This window comes from Sorex fumeus, unplaced genomic scaffold, assembly GCF_029834395.1.
Source record: "Sorex fumeus unplaced genomic scaffold, SorFum_2.1 ptg000024l, whole genome shotgun sequence".
NCBI classification, from domain to species: Eukaryota; Metazoa; Chordata; class Mammalia; order Eulipotyphla; family Soricidae; genus Sorex; species Sorex fumeus.
The window spans coordinates 9,565,985-9,588,566 of record NW_026606081.1 but is presented as its reverse complement, the minus strand read 5'-3'; the positions used below and the strand labels follow the sequence as shown (position 1 = coordinate 9,588,566).

The following is a 22,582-nucleotide window of genomic DNA, read 5'->3' as shown; positions in this document are numbered from 1 at the left end:
TATTCTATATGCCAAACACAGTAACAAGTCTCACAATGGAGACGTTACTGGGCCCGCTCGAGCTAATCCATGAACAACAGGAGGACAGTGCTATGCTACATTATAATTACAACCAAAAGTTTAGTCTTTAGCCTCAATAATATGATTGATTTCTTATTTCAGATTTACCTATCTTCCTTCTTCTTTCATTTCTACTAGTCATCACTTGGTTTCACAGTGCAGGAATTTGTACTTGTTTTCTTTATCATCTCAATGAATACAATCATAGAGCATCTGTCTTCATCTGAGAATTTTTCTGAGCATCTAATTCCCTCAGTGTTGTTATAAGTGGAAAGATGTAACCGTGTGTATATACCACCTCTTTGAATCTCTTCATTCACTGATAGACACAGTGTTTTTTTCCTAGATCGTGGCTATTGAAAACAGTGCCACAATGAACATAGGAGGGCACATATATTTCCAAAGCAGATAATGTATTTTTAAGATAAATGCCTGGAAGTGGAATAAACAAACCATATGGTACTTCTAGTCTTAATATTTTAAGGAACTTCGACTGTTTTTCTACTGGAATTGCCCCAGTTTACATTCCCCCAAATGTATGAGGGTTCTCTGTTCTTCACATCTTCACCAACACATGTAGTTTCTTGTGTTTTTGATAATTGTCAACCTCACAGGTGTGAAGTGATATCTATGGTTTTGATTTGCATATCCTTAGTAATAAGTGGTGATGAACATCTATTTCATATGCCTGTCAGCAATCTGTATGTCTTCTTTGGAGATGTGTCTATTCATATCCTCTACCTATTTTTTAATTGAGTTGTTTTTGTTGTTGTATTTCTCCATGCATTTTTAATACTAACCCCTTATGACTTGCAAATAACTTCTCCTATTTAGTAATTTTTCCTTTCATTTTAACCAATGATTTTTTTTTTGCTATGTAGACTACTTTTAGTTAGATGCAGCTGCGTTTGTCTACTTTCGCTTTTGTTTCCCTTCCCATTAGAGACACCTTCACGAAGACAATAAGGTCAATACAAGGTCAATTAATTAATTAAGGTCAATACAAAATATTTTACATCTGTGCTTTCTTCTGTTATCTATAATGAATTCATTTTAATGTGTAAGTTAAGTCAGTGATCTAGCATGATTCTTTTTCATATAGCTCCCTGGTATTAAAGCCCTTGCCTTGCATATGGTCAACCCCACTTTGATCTTGGTACTTATTGTGGTTCCCCCAGTACCTACAGGAGTTATTCCTGAGCATAATCAGAACTAAGCACTGAGCAGTGCCTGGTATAACCCAGAACCCCTCTACCCCCCGCCAAAGTATTTTATTTTCTAGTGTCCTTCACCTCCTTGGTTTCTCTGAAGTGTTTTTTCTTTTTTGATGTAATTGGAAATGGAATTGCTTCATAAATATCTTTTTCTATTAGTTCATTGTCAAAAATGCAAAAGGTCAGTGACTTGACTTGAATCCCTGCCCATAATAAAAGAATATTATTTGCTAGTACCCTTCACCTTAAAGTTAATCTGAAATATTTTTTCTTTGTTGATGTAATAGTCAATGAAATGATTTTATTAATTTCTCTTTCTACTAGTTCATTGTATGTTGATTTGTAACATGTGGCTTCTGGATTTTCCTATATTATTCCTAATAATTTTCAGCAGAACCTCCAGAGATTTTGTGAATATTATGATGTCACCTGCAAATAATGAATTTTACTCTTTTCTTTACATAGTTCAAATTCTATATAACATTGTGCTATTGTCCATCTCTCATTGCTCAGAATCAGTAAAGCCATGTTTAGTAGATTGACATCAAGTACTACAAAAGATTTTTGTATCATAAACATATTTATCATAAATAAATATTTTAAATAAGGATTACCGTCTACCATTCCAGAACTACTTGTTAAATATTTACCAGTGTACAACAGGAACCTATCTACCGAGCCTTCTGAGAGAAGCTATTCTTTCTATTTCTCAGAAACTTTCTCCCTGGTCATCCTAGGCACAGCTGATTGGCCTAAGCATGAAAAACTAAAGAGCAAACAGCCACAGCTCAAAGTAAACCAATGTTTCTCTTTTGAATTTGAGCTAAGATTAACAGACAGATGAATTAGTAACTAAGTAATGTCAGAATAAATGTCCTTGAACTCCTACTATGTAGGCCCTTATTGCTAATCTTGGGACTATGCTTTTTAACACTGTTTTTTCCTGGATATCCAATGATTTTATCTGTATAACATGACTTTCATTTGAACTAAAGCAATTTCTGTTCTATTTCTTACAAGTTATGTGTCTAAATAAAAAATTTCAAGTTCTCGCATCTGATTCCAATATAGGATCTTTCTAGACGCAGGGCAGAATATTGACCTGGTTGTATGACTCAGATAAAATTATTTTAACCTCATGGACTTTCCTTTTCTTCAGCAAAAAAAATAAAAGATGTATCCATCTTTGTGGTTTTTAAATCCCTACATTATTCAGTAATGCTTTAGAATTCTAAAAGGGAGGTTTTTTGTAGAATGTCTAAGAACTGTTCTTTCTTGTTTCCAATTAGAGATACTTAGCTATTTATTTTGTATTTGGGGTTCTTATATAAGGTTTCTGCTTATGGTTTTCACAAAGGACTCTACACTTCCATCAGCCCTCCCTCCAAAAACACAACCAACTTTTAAAGATTAATATTTTCTCAGACTGCCTATCGCTAAATTATCTTCAGTCTGATTATCATTAATAGAGTCCAGGCAAAATGTTGACATTCATATAAAAGAAATTCTTAGACATGTATCTATTTTTCTGTCCATACTGCCATTGCTACTATCTTCTCTTATTTGGAGAGTTACAAAGAAACCATGAAGGTCCTATAATGAGACTCAACCCCTTCCTATAACCCTTTCTAATAGACATATGCTTATCCATCAAGGTACTTTTTCTTATAAACTCTGATCAAATTTTTGCTTAAAGCAGTATTCTGGGTAACCAATACATCAACTGGAGTTGGCTGGAAATGAACTTTGTCATTTTACTATGGGTCTGCTTATATGTTCCATAGGCTCAACTTATGCTATGCTTGACTTCTCTAATAATCCCTCTTGGTATTCAGCTTTCTGTCTGGCCTTTTGTGTGGTTGTCTGCCTAAAAGAATGTCCTCACACCTGACAGTCAGGGATAGAGCCAGAGACAAGAGTGCAGACTAATTGCACTGGGTTTTTCTACCAGATACCATGGACATTTCCCGAGAGAGAGAGAGTAATAGAGGTTATTAAAACAATAGAACACATCTTTAAAATACCAAGTTCCTTTTGTTTTTTCCTCAGAGAATTGAAAAAAAACCCAACAGACTTCTTCTTACATGTTTTCTGGTCAGATAAATGCCTTTTCAGCTGACCCAGGTTCAATCCTTGACACTCTATATGGTCCATGGACCATGCTAATGGACTAAATGAATTGATGGAAATTGATATTTTTAAGGCTTTCCATTGAGGATCACACCAAATTATAATAGATGAGAAGATGATTTCAAATCATAAAATAAAAATAAGTTCCTGAATCAGTGATTTTCTTCATAACCGTACTGTGTTTGATCCTGCCGTGCCAATTATTTGCTTTCTCTCAGTGGCTCCAGATAATAGATTAATTACATTTCCAGATGTACCTTTGGTTTATCAGTCTGACAATCAAATTGTCTCCCGATTTGATTTCCCACCTTAGCCTCTCCGTTTAACAAAAATAATCAATTCCCTTCTTTTAATAAATATTTATTGAAGATCAAATCTATAAATGATACTGGCTAAATATACATTTGGGGCTTTGTGATATGTAGAACTTAGTTTTGACTAAGGGAAATTCTGCTGTCTAGATTATTACTCTTATCTAGTGATATACTTTCCTAATAAACTGCAGGCTTAATTTATTGTTGTAAAAATTTTTGAGCACTTCAAAGTATAATGAAGGTAATAGAATGTTAATTTATTTTGAAACTATGAGGTTTTACTATGTAGAACTATTATTTGAATATTATTAACCTAACACCAGTTACTGACACAAAAATAAAGAAAAATGAGCTAAATTTATATTGTTCTAACAACTCATGATTTTAAAAAAATCCCTATATTCTTAATATCATGCTTTCTTGCAATTTTCCTTTTCTAGACAAATCTAACTACTCTCACAGCAGAATTTGTTCTTTACTAAGAGAAATAACTTGCAGAAATTGATTAAACTTATTAAACTAGCAATCTTATATAAATACTTGAAGTCACCACAGATGGATCATTTTTGTCATGTCTCTTATTTTTAATGTATTTCCCTGATTCTCTCTAGAAATATTGTTTTTACTGTACAACTAACACAAATTCATTCCACTATGCATGAATTCTGCCATTAGCCCATATTGTAAGTTTTCGAGAACATCCAGAACTTGAATTTAGTTCAAAGAAAATACCAGAAAAACTGGATATCCAGAGAATAAATGCTTTCTTGAGAGTACAAAAATTTTCCATCAGCCCTATTGATAGATGAGGCTTAGGCATAAGGGAAGGCAGGAATCACAAGAATTTTGCTGATAAAGGTGCAAATGATGACATTGTCGCCTTATGGAATTAGTTGCACAAAACCAACAGACTGATATTGAAGAAATGAATAGATAGCATCTTAAAATAGGTAATTTTTTATATGTCATAATTTTTCTGCTTCAGTCTTTAATAGAAAATTTAAGAAATAAAAACTTGGTGGTGGAGATTTGGGGTGATTTGGCCATACCCTGCTTCTGGGTTTACTCCTGCTTCTGCACTCAGGAATTACTCCTGCTCAGGTGCCCTATGGGATGCTGAGGATTGAACCCAGGTGCGTGGCAAAAAAAGGCAAATGCCCTATTTGCTGTACTATGGCTCAGGCCCCTGGAAAGAAAGACTTTTTAAAAAAAATTTTTTTTATTAGTGAGACATATGAGGTACAGTTGTAGACTTACAAATTTTTGTGCTTGGGTTTCAATTATACAATGATCAAACGCCCATCCCTCCACCAGTGCCCATTTCCCACCACCACGGATCCCAGTATCCCTCCCACCCCCCATCCCCCCTATCCCCCCCCTGCCTCTGTGGCAGGGCATTCCCTTTTGTTCTCTCTCTCTTATTGGGTGTTGTGGTTTGCAAAAGAGGCAATGGGTGACAATAATGTTTGGTCTATAGTCTACTTTCAGCATGCTAGGAAAGAAAGACTTTTAAGAAAGAAAAATTGGGGACAGAGAGGAAGCTCTGTGAGTTGAGCTCGTGCGTTGCAGTTGGGCAAGAGTAGGATTTATTCCCTAATCTCATGGCTCCAAAAGGACCCGAGGACTCCTGAGCACAATCACCCCCACCCAGTTGTGGTCCCCATTAACCAAAGCAAAATGTAACTGAGGATATGCTAGATTGTTAGATTTCTTACAGGCAGGGAGTTAGTGAAAAGTGAGAATAGCACCAAAAAACTCATTTTGTTCATCTCTGACAATTAAATCTTCCTAAGAATGGACTGAATCCTCTTGTGATGACAACACAGGGGACACTTTTGGATTTATTTGTCCTCACTCCCAGACCAGAGTTGTTTTTTTGGTGGGCATTAAAGTGGGGGTAGGGGGGGTCCTGACTACATTCCAGTATAGAAATCAGTTTGAACAACTGAATTGTTCAAACTGGAGTCTGAATCATGGAACCTGTCATCCATAATCTCCCATAGAATACTGACAATACAGCAAACGAGTATAGCAATAACAACAACAAAAGAGACATTACACACTTTTCGATGGATTTTTATTTATAGCAACACTTTGCCCTTAGAATGGTAGACAATACTGACTTGCTGAATTAGATGACAGCAGGTATGATAAATTTCCGCCCCCCCATTTCCTAGCACACATCAGGTTTCAGGGCTTACATATCCAGTTGTGGTGTTTGCAGGATTGGGGTGAAACTCTTGGTACCATGCCTGTGGCACTCTACCACGGAGCTAACAGCGTTCCCATAAACTTTAAAACCAAAAAGACACCGTTAGCAGTGAGTTAAAAATACCTTCCGAAGTCCAGACGCTGTCACTGTGCTGTCAGAAGTGTCAAATTTTTAAGAGCTGGTATTCACAAAACTATTGATAGATGAGTCTTCGGCATACAACATCCCAACACCAATCCCACCACCAATGTTAAACTTCCCTCCACCCGAGTTCCCAGCCCCACCACTTAGAACCGCAACACTCACCGCCCCCCACCCCGCACCTGCCACCTTGACAGGAACATTTCAGAGATCTGTGCCTGCAGTTTTTAGATCTCAGGATCTGTGTGACCGAGTCTGTGCTTCGGCTCCACAGCAATACCCTTCTCCCACAAAACGTCATGTGCTCGGTGGGACACGGGCAGTCAGTCACAGGACTCCGGGTTCTGTAAGGATACTACCATCGGGGTAGCTGCGACTTTCTCAAAGGGGCGACACCCGTGATCTGAGACCCTCCCAATCAAGCAGACACCAGAAGACAAGTGTGTGTGTGTGTGTGTGTGTGTGTGTGTGTGTGTCTGTCGGGGGGGGGGGGGCGAGAGGCGAGCACCCCGGACTCAGAGGCGCTCGCGCAGTCGGGGGACCCCCAAGCAGACACCAGAAGACAAGTGTGTGTGTGTGTGTGTGTGTGTGTGTCTGGGGAGGGACCAGAGGCGAGCACCCCGGCACTCTCTGAGGCGACTGAGGCGCTCGCGCATTCGGGGGACACCCAAGCAGACACCAGAAGGCGTGTGTGTGTGTGTGTGTGTGTTGTGTGTGTGTCTGGGGGATGGGGGGGCGAGAGGCGAGGCGCTCCCGCAGTCGGGGGACCCCCAAGCAGACACCAGAAGTGTGTGTGTGTGTGTGTGTGTGTGTGTCTGGGGGGGGGGGCGAGAGGCGAGCACCCCGGACTCAGAGGCGCTCGCGCGGTCGGGGGACACCCAAGCGGACACCAGAAGACAAGTGTGTGTGTGTGTGTGTGTGTGTGTGTGTGTGTGTGTGTCTGGTGGGGGGGACGAGAGGCGAGCACCCCGGCACTCTCTGAGGCGACTCAGAGGCGCTCGCGCATTCGGGGGACACCCAAGCAGACACCAGAAGGCGTGTGTGTGTGTGTGTGTGTGTTGTGTGTGTGTCTGGGGGATGGGGGGGCGAGAGGCGAGGCGCTCGCGCAGTCAGGGGACCCCCAAGCGGACACCAGAAGACAAGTGTGTGTGTGTGTGTGTGTGTTGTGTGTGTGTGTGTGTCTGGTGGGGGGGGGGGCGAGAGGCGAGCACCCCGGACTCAGAGGCGCTCGCGCAGTCGGGGGACCCCCAAGCGGACACCAGAAGACAAGTGTGTGTGTGTGTGTGTGTTGTGTGTGTGTCTGGGGGATGGGGGGGCGAGAGGCGAGGCGCTCGCGCAGTCGGGGGACACCCGGGGTGCAGCTGTTTCTTCCGGCGCCCGCGGGGCCGAAAAGCAGCGGGGAGCAGCCCCCGGCGGCCACCTCTCCCCGCGCCCCGCGCGCCCCCCACCCGCAGCGCGCCCGGCCCGGGCTGCGGAGAGGCGCCCTCTGGCGCGGCGCGCCTCTGCCGCCACTTCTCGCGAGGTTTCGGCGCCCCCCCCCCCGCTCCCCCCGTCCCCACGGCTCCCCCCTCCCCCCTTCCCGCCCCCCCCCCCCCGCCCCGGGAGCGCGGGCGCCGGCAGCTCCCGCTATGGCTGCGCTGCGGAGGCTCCTGTGGCCGCCGCCTCGGCTCCCCGGCCCCGGGCCGTGGGGGCGGCCCGCGGGGGTAGCCCCGGCGGGCCCGGGCCGGCCCTTCTCCTGCCGGGAGGACGAGGAGGGCGCCGGGGCGGCGGCGGGCTGGAGGCGGCGGCGGCGCTGGGGGGAGCTGAGCATCGCGGCGGCCGCCGGCGGGAGTCTGGTGGGCCTCCTGTGCTACCACCTGTACGGCGACCCCCGGGCGGACCCCGCGAGGGCGCCGGCCCCGGGGCGCGCCGGCGAGCGCGCGGCGGCCGAGCCCGAAGACCCGCCCCGCGGCCGGGGGCTGCTTCCCATCCCGGTGGCGGCTGCCAAGGAAACGGTAGGTCCGAGTGCGCGTGCGCGCGCCGGGGCCTCCCGCAGGTGACGCCCGAGGGGAGGGCCGCCAGGTGCAGCACCTGAGCGCCGGGAGCGCCTCCCCACGGCGGTGCTCGGCGTTCCGGGGCCACGGGGCACCCCGCCGTGCCAGCCGTCTTTGCGGCGGTGGGTGCCGACCCCTGTTAAGTCAGAGCTGAACCTCCTAGGCCTGAGAGTGCCGGGTTCCCTCTGCCCCTGGGTGTGCAGATGACGCCGAAGATGCTGTCAGTGATGCATCCGGGCGTTGGGGGCTGCTACAGCTACCGCCTGTCAACCAGAACCCCAAAGCAAAAAACACAACAGCAACAACAGTTCAGCCGAGTCCAGGGTATGACTCGCCCAAAGTGGAAGGCTGCATGCATGTCTGAGACCAGGGGATCTCCAGCATGGGCTGCAGGAGAGCAAACGAGAGAACCAAGGTTGAGTTTTTGAAGCTGCAGTTCGAGGGCTTAGAATTAAGCACGTTCCGCTGTACGGAAGTCTCAAGAGGGGAAGTGTGGATATTATGTAATTTCTAGCCAGGGCAGAAGGAGTGCAAATGTCACCAAATTGGAAAAGAAATTATATTATATATATATATATATATATATATATAATTCCCCACCGTAATTCCACCCTATAACAGCAAAAATCTCTTAAGGAAACGTATTACAAGTTGTAGCGCTTAGTACAATCTACTAGCCTCTACTAGCTGGGGCATTTGCCTTAGACGTGCCTGACCTGGTTCAAGCCCCAGCACCGATTGTGATCCCTGAGACCTACCAGAAGTGATCCCTGCAGAGCCAGAAGTAAGCCCCGAGCACCGCCAGATGTTGCCCAGAACCCAAAAAGGAAAAAGAAAAACGACCGGGAATGGGAACTAGTAGCACCAAGGGCGTGTGTGCTTCTCTCGGTGCAGGGGCCAAGTCTGATCTCCAGCACTTTGGGGAGAGAGAGGTCCCTGAGCAGAGCCAGGTGTGCCTCCCTACCCCACCCCTATGACAACGAAACTGAAGGAGCGATTGGACAGCTCCTGGTGAAAGCTGTGAATGTAGCCAGCTTCTACAGAGCAACGTCAAATGGAATTGTTCAGGTGTGGTTATGTGGCTGATAAGGCAAGGTCTTGAAAAGTGTGTAAGTCAAGGGTGAGTGAAGGGACACAGGTTTCTGCTTATCAGCATGTTTAAGAGGCATATATATGGCCAGGAAATCACCCAGAGAAATTGTGCAAGAGCAGCAGAATGGGCAGGGTTTAGAGAACAGTTTAAAAAACCGCACTGCAGTTCTGTTTTTAACCACCCCACCTCACTGCCGGTGGGAGGGGATAAGGTTGATCCTGCACCAAGGATCATGCCTGGCAGTGCTCAGAGACCTTGGTGTTGGGGATCCAACTGGGTCTAGCACATACAAAACAAATGCCATGCCCTCTGTACTTCCTCTCTGGCATTAATGAAATTTAATAAACTTTAATGAAATTACATGCCATTTATTCTTTGTCTTCATGTAATGCCTTAGTTATTTTGGTGGAGGTACCGTTTAGTTCCAAGAAGTCAACTTCATGGTCCTTCAGGTTGCCCTTCATGGAGAATTACGGGAGTAAATGAGACGATCATTTCAGCAGATTGGTATCCATGTAGGGAACATTAAGTAAATTTATTTTAAAGAACTTCTTAATTTTAGTCATTTAACTATCAGTTAGTTTACTATTGCTCATGACCATTTCTTTTCCTTATTTTAGGTGTCAGATCATAGTATTATCCATTAAAGTTGTATCTTACGTTCCCCTGGTTACAGTCATTCATTTTGGTTGTCAAAAACTTTTTTTTTTGCTTTTTGGGAGACACCCAGCGAGGCTCAGGTGTTACTCCTGGCTCTGCACTCAGGAATTAACTCCTGGTGGTGCTTGGAGGACCATATGGAATGCCAGGGATCGAAAGGGATCGAACCCAGGTCAACTGGTGCAAGGCAAACACCCTATCCACTATACTATTACTCTGGCCCAAAACGTTTGCTTTAGGCATTTTCCTCACTGAAAATGTTAAGCCTCTTTTATTCACAGTGTTTGAAAATTCATAAACACATATTTTAGTACAGGCATTTTATTATTTTTTGTTCCAGATATTTGTAGACCCTTTCAGGATGAGAATTTTGTCCAAACATTCTGTATCTATTTCATAATTGCTTTGGAGTATTTTTTCACATGTCTATGGTTTTTTCCTTTTTATTCAGTTTTCATTTAGGCACTGTAATTTTCAGTGCTGCTAATAAGAGTTTTCGGGCATACAGTCTTCCTATACCCACCACCAGAAGAATCTCAGTGTCCCTCTGCTAATGTCTCAATATTCCATCTCACGTCTATCCCTTCCCTTTGCAGATTCTTTCTATAATCTGTTATGTTGTTATTTTCTTTCTCTCTCTTTTTTTAATTTGCTTTTTGGGCCACATGAAGCAATGCTGAGGGCTGACTCCTGACTCTGCACTCCGGGCTCAACTCCTGGTGGGCTTGGGGACCATCCAGATTGCCAGGGATTGAACCCCAGTCTGCTAGATGCAAGGCAACCACCCTAATTGCTGTACTATATCTCTCTGGCCCAATTTCTTACCTATGTTTATGAGCCACTCAAAAAGCTTTATTTTTCATGTGGTTTTAAGGGAATTCCATAGAAAGGCACCCAAATTGTATTATTTCCTTATTCTATAGCTCAATCTCAATTGAGCTCCACCAAAGAACGGGAGCAGTGGAAGGAGAAGTCACCTGGATGCAGGCACACATGCGTATGTGTGAGCTGGAGGAGTAGCCAGTGATGGACTTTCCTGCTTTATTTAAGCCTCTAATTTCAGCTCCACAACTTATTGTTTCAGCAGCGTCTTTTTTCCTATTGCTTTAGGCTTCCCAGGGCCTGTATAGTAATCAATTAATTAACAGATTAACTAATTTCTATTAAGTCTTTTCCTCTACTAGAACCAGGTAGTGTCTTTTTCTTGTGTCAGTTTTTCCTTGATCCCTTCAATTTTATAAAACTTTGAGGAATTCTCTAGAATGCTTTGGTTTGGTTACTTCTTTCTCTTTATTATATCTTGAAAGTTATACCTTCAAAATTTTATTGTGATTTTAATTTGGGGGGAGGAGAAATTGAAAGAAACTTATGGACATGATCTTGACTTCACAGTGGACTGAGCACATGCTTTCTCAGAGGCCCAGGATTCAGCAGCCAGCACCACATGGTCCCTGAGGTGTAGACCAAAAGTAAAAAAGAAAAAAGAAAGAACCTTGCGGTGTTTGGTTATAGTTTTTCAGAAATACTTGTTCTTGTTGTTGGCTTAGTGAATTTTGGTTATATCTTTACTTTTATACATTGAAATACTGTGGTTTATTCTGCTTTTTCAGTGGTTTTCTTATTGATTGTTTATTGGTGGGGAGAGGGGGAGACCTATGCATTTGGTTATGTCCATGTCTTAACATTTTTCTCCTTTAATGGGGATTTCTGGGAATTGAACCCAAGTTCCCCTATATGTAGTACATATCCTGGACCTGGACCTCTGGGACACATCCCAACATATTGCATTTTCTTAACTGTTAATATATCGCATCCATTACTTCTAATTTCCCTCCCATCTGTCTATGTTGAAGGATAGAATTGGACTTTAAATTAAATGAAATCAGGGTAGTAGATATGCATGACGCACACCTGGAACATATACAGTTATAATGCACTAGTGCTTTAGTTGAAAAGAGAAAAGAATAGCAATAGAAATATTTAAAATCTCTCTTGCTGCTTCATTTATTGTGCTTATTTGCTTTTCCTGAGATAAGAAAAATATTTTGATGTTTTCAACTACAACAGGAACCCAGATTTTATGAATTATTTAACAACATATTATACTGATCATCATACTAGCCTATAAATTATACTGTCCATGTTCTGAGGATAATTTAATTAATGGGATAAAACATCTATCGTTCTGTGACCATAGCCTTCAAAATTGTAGTTTTAAAGACATTGCTTCTGAACTTGCTCCAGGCCTCCCCTAACTATAGATTTCTTAAAACATTCCTTCTTATCCTGTGTGCCCCCTGTGATGACTTTTGCAATTATTTATTATTGTCTATCTGGTTTATTTTAGCCCTTTAAGGAGATGAATTACATTGGTCTTGATCACTTTTATACTTTCATGGCTGACCCTGTCCTTAGCCCTAGTAGTTGAATAAATATGCCCATGGCAAATATTTGCATGGGATATACACATGGAAAAGGCACAACAGTATTCTGTGGGAACTAATAGTTTAATGGTTGGTTTAGTTAAAGTAGTTATTTATAGCATTTGAATTGGGAAAACTTCAGTCAAGGTCAAAATTCCACGCTTTGGGAGAGCAAAGCACATGACTATATTTACTTTAATTGTGTAAGTTTGGCTTGCCAAAAAAAAGTTTTTGTAAACATGACATTAAACCTTATTAATATTAATATGAAACGTTGGCAAGAGTCTGTTTAAAAGTTTATGGTTTTAGCCTTAAAGCACTTTTATTAGTGTGAAAAAAATTTGTTCCAGAGTTATCTTTTTGTTTCAAGTCCAGAATTTTATAATCCGGATTGCTCAATACACTTTTAACAAAACATTTTACTTTTATACAGATCACATGATCTATTTTATGATGTATTCATGTTAAGCAGCTTCAGGCAACTCAATTAAGTTGTGTACTCAACTGAATGAGAGAACAATGTTTGTATTTAAAAAATATTTCAGTAATGATTGTCAGTGATCATGTGTTCTTAATCTATATGTAGGCTATAATATTTTTATTTCTTTAACTATAGGTTCTTTCACTTTAAATCTTTTCCAGCCTCTTTATAAGCTAGCCTATTTTGACGTGCAGTTATGATATATTTTCTATAAATATTGAAGAATTTATGAAATTGTGTAAATGTAGTAAATTCCTAATAATTTATATAGCAAGTGAAGTCTCTTAAATGGGAAGCTGAAGACAGGTTAATTCTGTGTGAAAACTATTGTGTAGGAAGGTAGTTTAGCTTTTCTTTCTTTTAGTTTCCTGAATTACCCTATAACAGATACATCCACCAAATTCAATCTGCATTTATTTAGTTGTCTATTGTTCAGTGTAACAGATTCACACACAGTGTTGAGAATAGACTTTTTTCTTCAGTAAATCACAGAATAACGTTTGGATGAATGGTGTGTGTGTATGGGGGGGGGTTCCTTATGGTGAGTTCTACCAAACTTGAAGTTGTGGAACTGTGTGCATCTCTTGTCTGGGTTGCTACATTTTCTGAAGTTCTAAAAATTCAAACATGCAGATGAAATCAGGATATAAAACTATTATGATTTTGAATTTAAATTAATAAAATAGTCTCATCTGAAACTCTCAAGTTTGGAAATTGTCAAGTTCATTGAGTCTTTTTTTTCCCTCTTGTCCTATGGAATCTCCACTTTAAAGAATATGTATATTTCTTTGTTTAAAATAAAAAATAACATAGCTTCCAAGTTGACTCACATTATCAACTAATTCTGCCTATATAATTTTTGAGTGGAATTGAGTACTAAGTAAAATGTAGCTGCCTATGTATTTGTGCAACAGATAATTTATCTTTAATTATTGAGATACTGATTCCATTTTATACCTAGAAACCAAAGAGGACATTTGGTATCATTAAAAGATTTTATTAACCCCCAAAATTTGAAACTTCTTTGAGTTTTATTTATCCCCCATTTTATAGCACACAAATCTTATAGCTTTTAAACTTTTAATAAGTCCTTATTTAATGACCTAATAAATTTTAAATCTGTAAATAGGCTATAATTTTTTTTATTACACCTCTTGAAATCTTGTATTTAGAAAATCATCTTTTTCAGAAAATTTTTAATTTGGCTTTAACGACTAAGAAATACCTAACCACTTACGCACTTACCTAAAGGTTAAAATAATTATTATTTCATTTTCTTGATTGGACACTGGGTCATAGTATTAGTGATATAAACAATATATGCAAATTTAATTGCTAATTATAATTTTATGACAACAGCAGAGTTCATGTACATTTGTTTTTCTCTTTAAACATATGGAAAAAGCAGATTTATCCTTTTTGGAGTTACTTGACTTTCAATATTAAGTGCTTTGATTTTTTTAAGTTTGAGAGAGTTTTACTTGTAAAACTATATATTTAATTCTTGACAGCTTGGTTCCCATACAATTTTTACAATGAAATAATTACAATGAAATTATTTCTATGATGATATGATCCATTAAGTCTGTCCCTCTCTACTCTGTTATTTAAATGGTAAGCATTATGTTAATGGCCCTTAATATGCTGACAAGTATTAGGTTTTCTGATCTTGGTGCAACAGAAAAACAAGTATTCACCAAAAAAGCATTAAGGTAAATCATGTTAGGGTAAATGATTCTATTTAAATGATATATTTTTTTTAAATTTCTGTGTCAAAAAGTATCTTTCAGTGGCTGGAGAGATGCTATAGGAGGTAAAGGACTTGCCTTGCACATTTCTGACCTGGTTCGAATTCTGAGACTACAGATGTTCCCGTGAGCTCTGCCAGGAGTGAGATTCCTAAGCATAGAAGCGATAGTAAGCCCTGAGCACAATGGGTGTGGCCCCCAAATCAAAATAAAACAAAAACAATTCTTTCAGTTTCCTAGTTAAAATCAAGATTTCTATCTTGCTTCCTATCTGGACAAGATAAACATGTCCATCTGCCCGATCTATATTTTCATTCAAACCCTTTACTAAAGGAAAATATAAGTATAGTGGGCACTAGGAATTTAATAGATAAAAAGAAAATTTATATCCTCTTGCAGTTTACAATCTAGTGTAGCTGGATTGTGTTAGACTGTGGTTAAATACAATATGGCATATAATAGGAAGAATAGAATGTGCCACAGAATCACTCAAGAAGGACATACCATCCAGTTTGGAGACCTGAAATGTGACTTCCTGGAAGAGGTACTGTCTGAACTGAAGTTTGAAAGATGAGTATAAGTTGCTAGATAAAAAGGGACATAGGGAGAGGTCATTTTGTATCTCCTTCTCATTTTGACTGACTTTACTCAGCGTGATATTCTCTAGTTCCAATCATGTTGTTGCAAATTGTATGATTTTATTCTTTCTAGAGATGCATAGTATTTCTTTGTGTATAAATACCACACTGTTGATCCATTCATCTGTAGTCAGACATATTGTACTAAGTGTACCATATGCCTAACTATGAACATAGATGTGCATATATCATTTCAAATTGTGTTTGTGTTTTGGAGATAGATGCAAGAAGTGGTTTTGCTGAATCATATTCCTATTTTTTAAATTTTTTAAAATTAAATCACTATGAGGTAAACAATTATAAAGTTGTCCACGATTTGGTTTTAGTCATACAATGTTCCAACACCCATCTCTTCCCACCACCAATGTCCCCAGTTTCCCTCCTTCCAACCTTCCATCCCCAGTCTGCCTCTATGGCGTACACTTCTTTTCTGTCTTTCTTCCCTTTCTCTCTCTATCCTTTTGGTCGTTACGGTTTGTGGTACAGGTATTGTGAGTTTATTCACGTATATCCCTTTATCTACTTTCAGCACTGAATTCTGGAAATGATCCACTGTCACTGTCACTGTCCTCCCGTTGTTCTTCGATTTGCTCAAGCGGGCCAAGTAACGTCTCCATTGTGACAAGTGTTACTGTGTTTGGCATACCGAATACGCCACAGGTAGCTTGTCAGGCTTTGCCGTATGGGCCAGAAACTCTAGGTAGCATCCCAGGCTCTCTAAGAGTGGCGAAGGAATTGAACTTGGGTCGGCCATATTGGCTGCTTGCAAGGCAAATGCCTTACCCGCTGTGCTATTGCTTCAGCCCGGAAATGATCCAGAGTGATAATTTTCAACTGTCATTATCATAGTGGACCCTTCTCTGTCCTAACTGCCCCCACCCCCTTTCCCCAACTTGTGACATGCTTCCATTTGTGGGTCAGTCCTCCTCGCCCTCATTTCTATTGTCAATGGGTAATAGTCTCATGGTGTATTTTTTTTATATTCCACAGATGAATGCAATCATTCTATGTCTACCCCTCTCCTTCTGACTCATTTAACTCAGTATGATAACTCACTCACTTAACTCCATAACCATCCATATATAAGCAAATTTCATGACTTCATTTTCCTAACAGCTTCATAGTATTCCACTGTGTAGATGTACCATAGTTCTGTTTTTTGGCACTCGGGCTGTTTTCAGATTCTGACTATTATGAATAGTGTTGCGGATGGCATTTCTGCTGGTTTTTGGACCCCCAGAGTTTATTTCCAGAAGTAGTATTGCTGGGTTGTGTGGAAGCTTAATTTGTAGCTTTCTGAGAGATGTCCATATTTATAGCTTTCTGAGGAATGCCCAAAAAGGCTGGAGTAGTCAGCATTTCTACTAACAATGAAGGAGAGTCCCTTGCTTCCTGCATCCGTGCTAGCACTGTTCTTTTTTGATGTGTGTCAGTCCCTGGTGTGAGATGATATTTCATTGTTGTCTTGATTTACATCTCTCTGATGGTTAGTGATGTAGAGCATTGTCTTATGTGCATTTTGTCCATTTGTATTTCTTTTTGAGGAATTTTCTGTTTATTTCTTCTCTACATTTTTTGATTGGGTTGGATGTCTTTTTTTGGTAAAGTTCTACCAGTGCCTTATATATCTTTGATATTAACCCCTCATCAAATGTGCATTGGTCACTAATATTTCTTATTCTGTGGGCTGTCTTTGTATCTTGGTCACTGTTTCTTTTGAGGTGCAGAAGCTTCTTTGTTTACTGGAGTCCCATTTGTTTATCTTTGCTTCCACTTTCTTGGTCAATGCTGATTCATCTTTGAAGATGCTTTAGCGTCACTGTCATGGAAGGTTTTGCCTATGTTTTTCTCCATGAACCTTATGGATTCAGACAAATAAGGATTACAGATGGACGTTAAAGCATAATGTAAGAGTTTAATTGTAAATAACAGAGGGACATCTTTTGCAGTGTGATATAAGGAGGTGATGAGAGAAATTAGAGAATACGTTTGTAGTGTGTGTGGTTAAATGAATTCTTTCCTTATCGCTTCTAGTTTCTCTTTAAAGTAAGAGATATTGCCTTCTTCTGAGAACAGAAATTGGTGAAGTAAACTGATGCAGATATGGGATAGTGGAAGATCAAGAAAAGCCACTTTAAAAAATAACCTAAGAATAACCTTTAAAAATCTAAAAAAATAATCTAAATCTTATACTTGACTCCATATCTCATACATTCAAGGGTTAGTAGGAGTTTTTAAATAATAAAATGTGTTGGGGTGGTTCTGTCACCGTAAAAATCCCTGTCTCTGTGTTCAGGGCTCACCCTTGGGAATGCTTTGTCCCCAAAAGCCTTGTTGGGAATCAAACTGAGGGTGGCCAGTGTAAGGCAAGCACTTGACTAGTTCCTGTCTCTCTCGCGCATAAAATGAATTTTTAAGTTCTTGAAATGTAGTTTTTCAGTTATTTGTATATTGTTACAGTGTTTGTTCATCAATCCTACCTTGTTTATGTTATTCCTTTTTTTTCCTGTTGTATGACTATTATCTTTTATTTTATTTTTTATGTAGGAGAACTGCTATTTATTCAGCCACTGATTAGCTGATTGAATTGTGCGTAAACTCCACCTTACTTTTTTTTTCATTTTTTATAATTTTATTTATTGAATCACCGTGAGAGCAGTTACAAAGCTTTTGGGTCTAAGTCTCGGTCATACAATGAAACCGTACCTTCACCAGTGCCCATTATCCACCACCAAAAACCCCAGTATACCCGCATCCCACACCCTCCCCCTACCTGTGGGGCAGATGATTTCCACATTACTCTCTCTCTACTTTGATCACATTCAATATTTCGACACCAGACCCACCATTATTATTTGAGATTTTACCCCAACACTCTGATCTGCTGAAAATGCAACAATAGACAATTTGTGTTCTAGTGTTGGTTATGAATAACATATGATGTCGTGTGGGTGCAATAGGGCCATGTGATTTTGAAATTCCAAAATTTTAACACTTAAATCTGGAGGAATTTCTGCCAAAAGCCACTGGGTTTTGAGATTTGTTTCTGAGTTTCTGGGATCATGGTCGTTGAGCAGCTTGATCAGGAGCCAGAGAGGCCGTTCATGGGCGATGACTTGGGGTCTCCTTGGGGTGGGGAGGACAGGCCTGGCTCCCCCTCCATCCCATGAGGCCCAACAAGTTTCGTCAGTGCGGGCCCAAGGCTGACTGTCCAATGGCCTCTGGAGGATGATGGCCACTGAGCCGCGAGGCGGAAGCAGCCAGAGGGATAGCACCCTTTCCCCCTTGGGGTGGCCCGGCGACAATAACCTACTGTATGGTCCAGACGCATTTCTGCCAAAAACCACTGGGTTTCGAGATTTGTTTCAGAGTCTCTGGGATCATGGCCGTTAAGCAGCTTGATCAGGAGCCAGAGAGGCTGTTCATGGGCGATGACTTGGGGTCTCGTTGGAGTGGGGAGGACAGGACCAGCTTCACCCCCATCCCGTGAGGCCCTGTGTGTCTCATCACTGAGGGCTCAAACCTGACTGTCCAGTGGCCTCTGAAGGACGGCGGCCACTGGGCCACCGTGGGGAACAGGTCAAGGCACGAAACCTATTCCCACTTGGCTTGGCCCAGCACCAGTAACCTACTGCAGGGACCAGATGCATTTCTGCCAAAAGCCACTGGGTTTCGAGATTTGTTTCTGTGTGTCTGGGATCATGGCCATTAAGCAGTTCAATCAGGGACCAGAGAGTCCATGTCTCCAATTATATAGCTGAGCCAGAGTTGGTTTGTGGGTGTGTTTCTCACATACCTAACTTTTGGCCATTTACTTTCTTGGTAAACTTTGCCCCAAGTTTTTGGGGTCTGGCCAAAGGCACAGTAGCAATTTTGGGGTATCTGGAAGTCTGAAGGCGCCATCAAGCTGCTGATGCACTCACCTTACAGGTACAGATTGAGCTACTGGCAGCACCATACCCCCTATATTATTCCTTTTTTTTTTGATCCATAAACCTTAGTAATATATAATTTGAACTTTCTTTTTTTCACAATTTTTATTGAAGTACTGGAATTTATAATACTGTCAATTATGCTTTTCATACATATGTGATTCCAATGCTATAGTTAACACTAGAGTACCAATGTACCGGGGCTCTTTCTAGTCAGCCCCCTTCCCATGTAAGCTCATTATTTGGGGGTGGGGGGTGAGGGAAGAGACACATCCAGCCTGTGCTCAGGAATCACTCTTGGAAGGCTCAGGTGACCATATTAGGTACTAGGGATTGAACCCTGGTCAGCTGCTTGCAAGGCAAGCCCCTACCTACTGTACCATCTCTGTGGCCCGTTAAACTCAAGCTTTAGAAACTAAAGTCTCCAGTTCCAATGGCTGGCCATTTGCTGTTCCCTTACTATGTTTCTTTATATACCTCATGAGAGTTATCTTTAAAAACATATATATTATGGATGTGGTGACACCTACACACTGTCACTGTCCTCCCATTGTTCATCAGTTTGCTCAAGCAGGCCCAGTACCGCCTCCATTTTGAGTCTTGTTGTTATTTTGTTTGGCATATCAGATACGTCACGGGTAGCTTGCCAGGCTCTGCCGTGCAGGCGAGATACTCTCGTAGCTTGCTGGGCTCTTTGAGAGGGGCAGAGGAATCAAGCCCGGCTCGGCCAGGCTGGCTGCGCTCAAGGCAAAGGCCCTACTGCTGTGCTATCACTCCAGTCATACACACATGTAAATATGCCACACCTACACACATATAAATAAAATTTAAAAAACTGAACTTCAGAAATTCCTCAAAACTGTAAATCAGTAATAAATTGATAATGTTTTTTCAAGAACTATTTTTCTCTGTATGTAATATATTTATATACCTATAAGGACATATAAATTTAAAAAGTGTGAAAAATTCTATTCTACTTAGAGAACTCATAGCCCTCCCTCCCTCCCTCCCTTCCCCTTCCTTCCTTCCTCCCTCCCTCCCTCCCTCCCTCCCTCCCTCCCTTCCTTCCTTCCTTCCTTCCTTCCTTCCTTCCTTCCTTCCTTCCTTCCCTTCTTCCCTCCCTCACTCTCTCTCACCCATCCTCCCTCCCTCCCTCCCTCCCTCCTTCCCTCCCTCCCAATCCTCCTTCCTTCTCTCCCTCCCTCCCTCTCTTTTTCTCTTCCTTCCTTTTTCTGTTTTGGGGCCACACCTGGCTCTGTTCAGGGCTTACTCCTACTTCTGCACTAAGGGATCACTCTTCGTGGGGTTTGGGGAACCCTATGGGGTCCCAGAGATAAAAAAGCACTTGCAGTGGAAGCACCCTACCCTTTGTACTATCTCTCCAACCCCTGGAGGAGTTTTAAATGTGACTTCATCTTTCCTAACAGCTGCGTAGTATTTCATTGTGTAGATGTACCAAAGTTTCCTTACCATCATCTGTTCTCAGGCACTCGGGTTGAAGTCATGAAATTTGCTTATAAGTGGATGGACATGAAAAGTATCATGCTATGTGAAATGAGTCAGAAAGAGAGGGGCAGACATAGAATGGCTGCACTCATTTATGGAATATAAAATAACATAATATGAGACTAACACTCAAGGACAGTAGCGACAAGGGTCAGGTACATTGCTTCAGATTGGAAGCTTGCCTCATGAGATGGGGGAGAAGGCAGCTGAGATAGAGAATGGATCACTAAGTCAATGATGGTTAGAAGGATCACTCAGGATGGAAGATATTTGCTGAAAGTCAAGGGCCAAACATGATGGCCCTTCATTATCTGTATTGCAAACCATAATGCCCATAAATAGAGAGAAAGAGGGAAATTGTCTGCCATAGAGGAAGGGGGAGAGGTGGGATGGGGCAAGAAGGATACTGGGAACATTGGTATGGGGGGGGGATAATGGGGAGATGATTGTGGAAAATATACACTGGTGGAGGGATGGGTGTTCAATCATTGTATGACTGAAACTCAAACATGAAAGCCTTTGTAACTATCTCATGGTGATTCAATAAAGGAAAAGACATGCAAATGATATAAAGTGAGAATGCACTGGCACACAAACACACACAAAAGACAAGGTGAACCTCTCAATGCTTTTCCAACTGTATGTAACATTCACTCATGGCACATACGATTGCCCTCTTCTAGATGAAGAAAGGTCTGTTTATTCCTAAACTGCTAAGGAATTTTATATTTTTAAGTAGTTAATGTTTCATTTATACATGTTTCTATATCCAGGTGATTTGGGTGTATCTATAGAGATTTTATTAATTTTATTAAAATTAATATAAATTAATTTTAAATGAATTAAATAAATAGAAAATTAATTAAATATAAAAGATTATAAAAAGGTTTTATAATATTTTACTTATTGATGTAGATACTTAGAGTTATCTAAAATATTTTCTAACATGAATTTGTTAGAATTTGTCTTTTTAGGACAAAACGCACTTTTATACTTTTATAGCCTTTCATATTATCTCTTAAATTTTTCTTATTTCTTCTCTCATTCAAATTGTGTAAGATTTTTCTATTTCATGTTCATTTTAATTTGAACTTTTTAACCCGTGACATAATTTTTAACACATAGGAAATGGTCCATAGTGATTTTCTTTTAGCTTAATCTTTATTTGGACAAATTCAAGTCCTAGGATATTTGGTCTTCACTTTTGTAATAGTTATGCTAAATAGTAAGAATTTGACTAAGTTAAGTTTTGTTCCAGCACACTTGAGATGGAGAAAAATGTCTTAAAATAGACCAGGTGCCAGTCTTTGAAATAGATCAGAGGGATAGTACAGCAGGTAAGGCACTTGACATGCATACAGCCAACGAGGGTTCTATCCCTGGCACCATATGTTGTTCCCCCCACCCCCCTGAAACACTGTAAGGAGTTATCCCTGAGTCATAGCCAGGAGTAAGCTATGAGCACAGCTTTGCGGGCCCCTAATACCTAAAAATATAGTGTGTGTGGGGGGGAGGAACTCTTCATTTGTCTGACATTGAAGATAAGAAACTAGTCATTTGTATACTAAGATGAATTTTATGTACTTTTTTCCCCTTTATCTTTTAAGTAATCATCCTTATTCTCTGATATATTGAAAGATGATATAAACTAATTAAAATGTAGTCTGAATTCAGTGCTTATTAAATTGTCTAGTATCATAAGTGCTTGCTTATTAGAGATTTTTCCAAGTTGGAAATATGAAATTTATGTTTTCTGCCTTGTTTGTTTACTAAGTTTCCTTGGATGCACCCATTCCTGGCAGGTAAAGATTTCTCCCTCACATGCTTTCTCACTTCCCTTACACTTTCACATTCTGCCTGTAATCTTTCTTCATTTTTTTTCACACCCAGTTCTACTTTAACACAGAATTTCTTCTTTCTCCTTAACAATAACAACAAAAACATTCATTTCTTATGACTTTTCTTACTTTATTTTATTACGTAGTACTAAAATTTCA

The 22,582-nt window shown here is 40.8% G+C and overlaps 1 protein-coding gene across 3 annotated transcripts in view; it reads left to right on the top strand.

The window, feature by feature from the left end:
• Positions 1 to 7,674: 7,674 nt before the first annotated feature.
• Positions 7,675 to 22,582, top strand: part of MICU3 (mitochondrial calcium uptake family member 3) — a 109,195-nt gene continuing 94,287 nt past the window's right edge. For all 3 annotated transcript variants that reach the window (XM_056113974.1, XM_056113975.1, XM_056113973.1), the window contains exon 1: positions 7,675 to 8,065. In XM_056113974.1, coding sequence (XP_055969949.1) covers positions 7,700 to 8,065 — 366 coding nt within the window. In that variant the 5' untranslated portion in view covers positions 7,675 to 7,699. The remainder of the gene's footprint in view (positions 8,066 to 22,582) is intronic.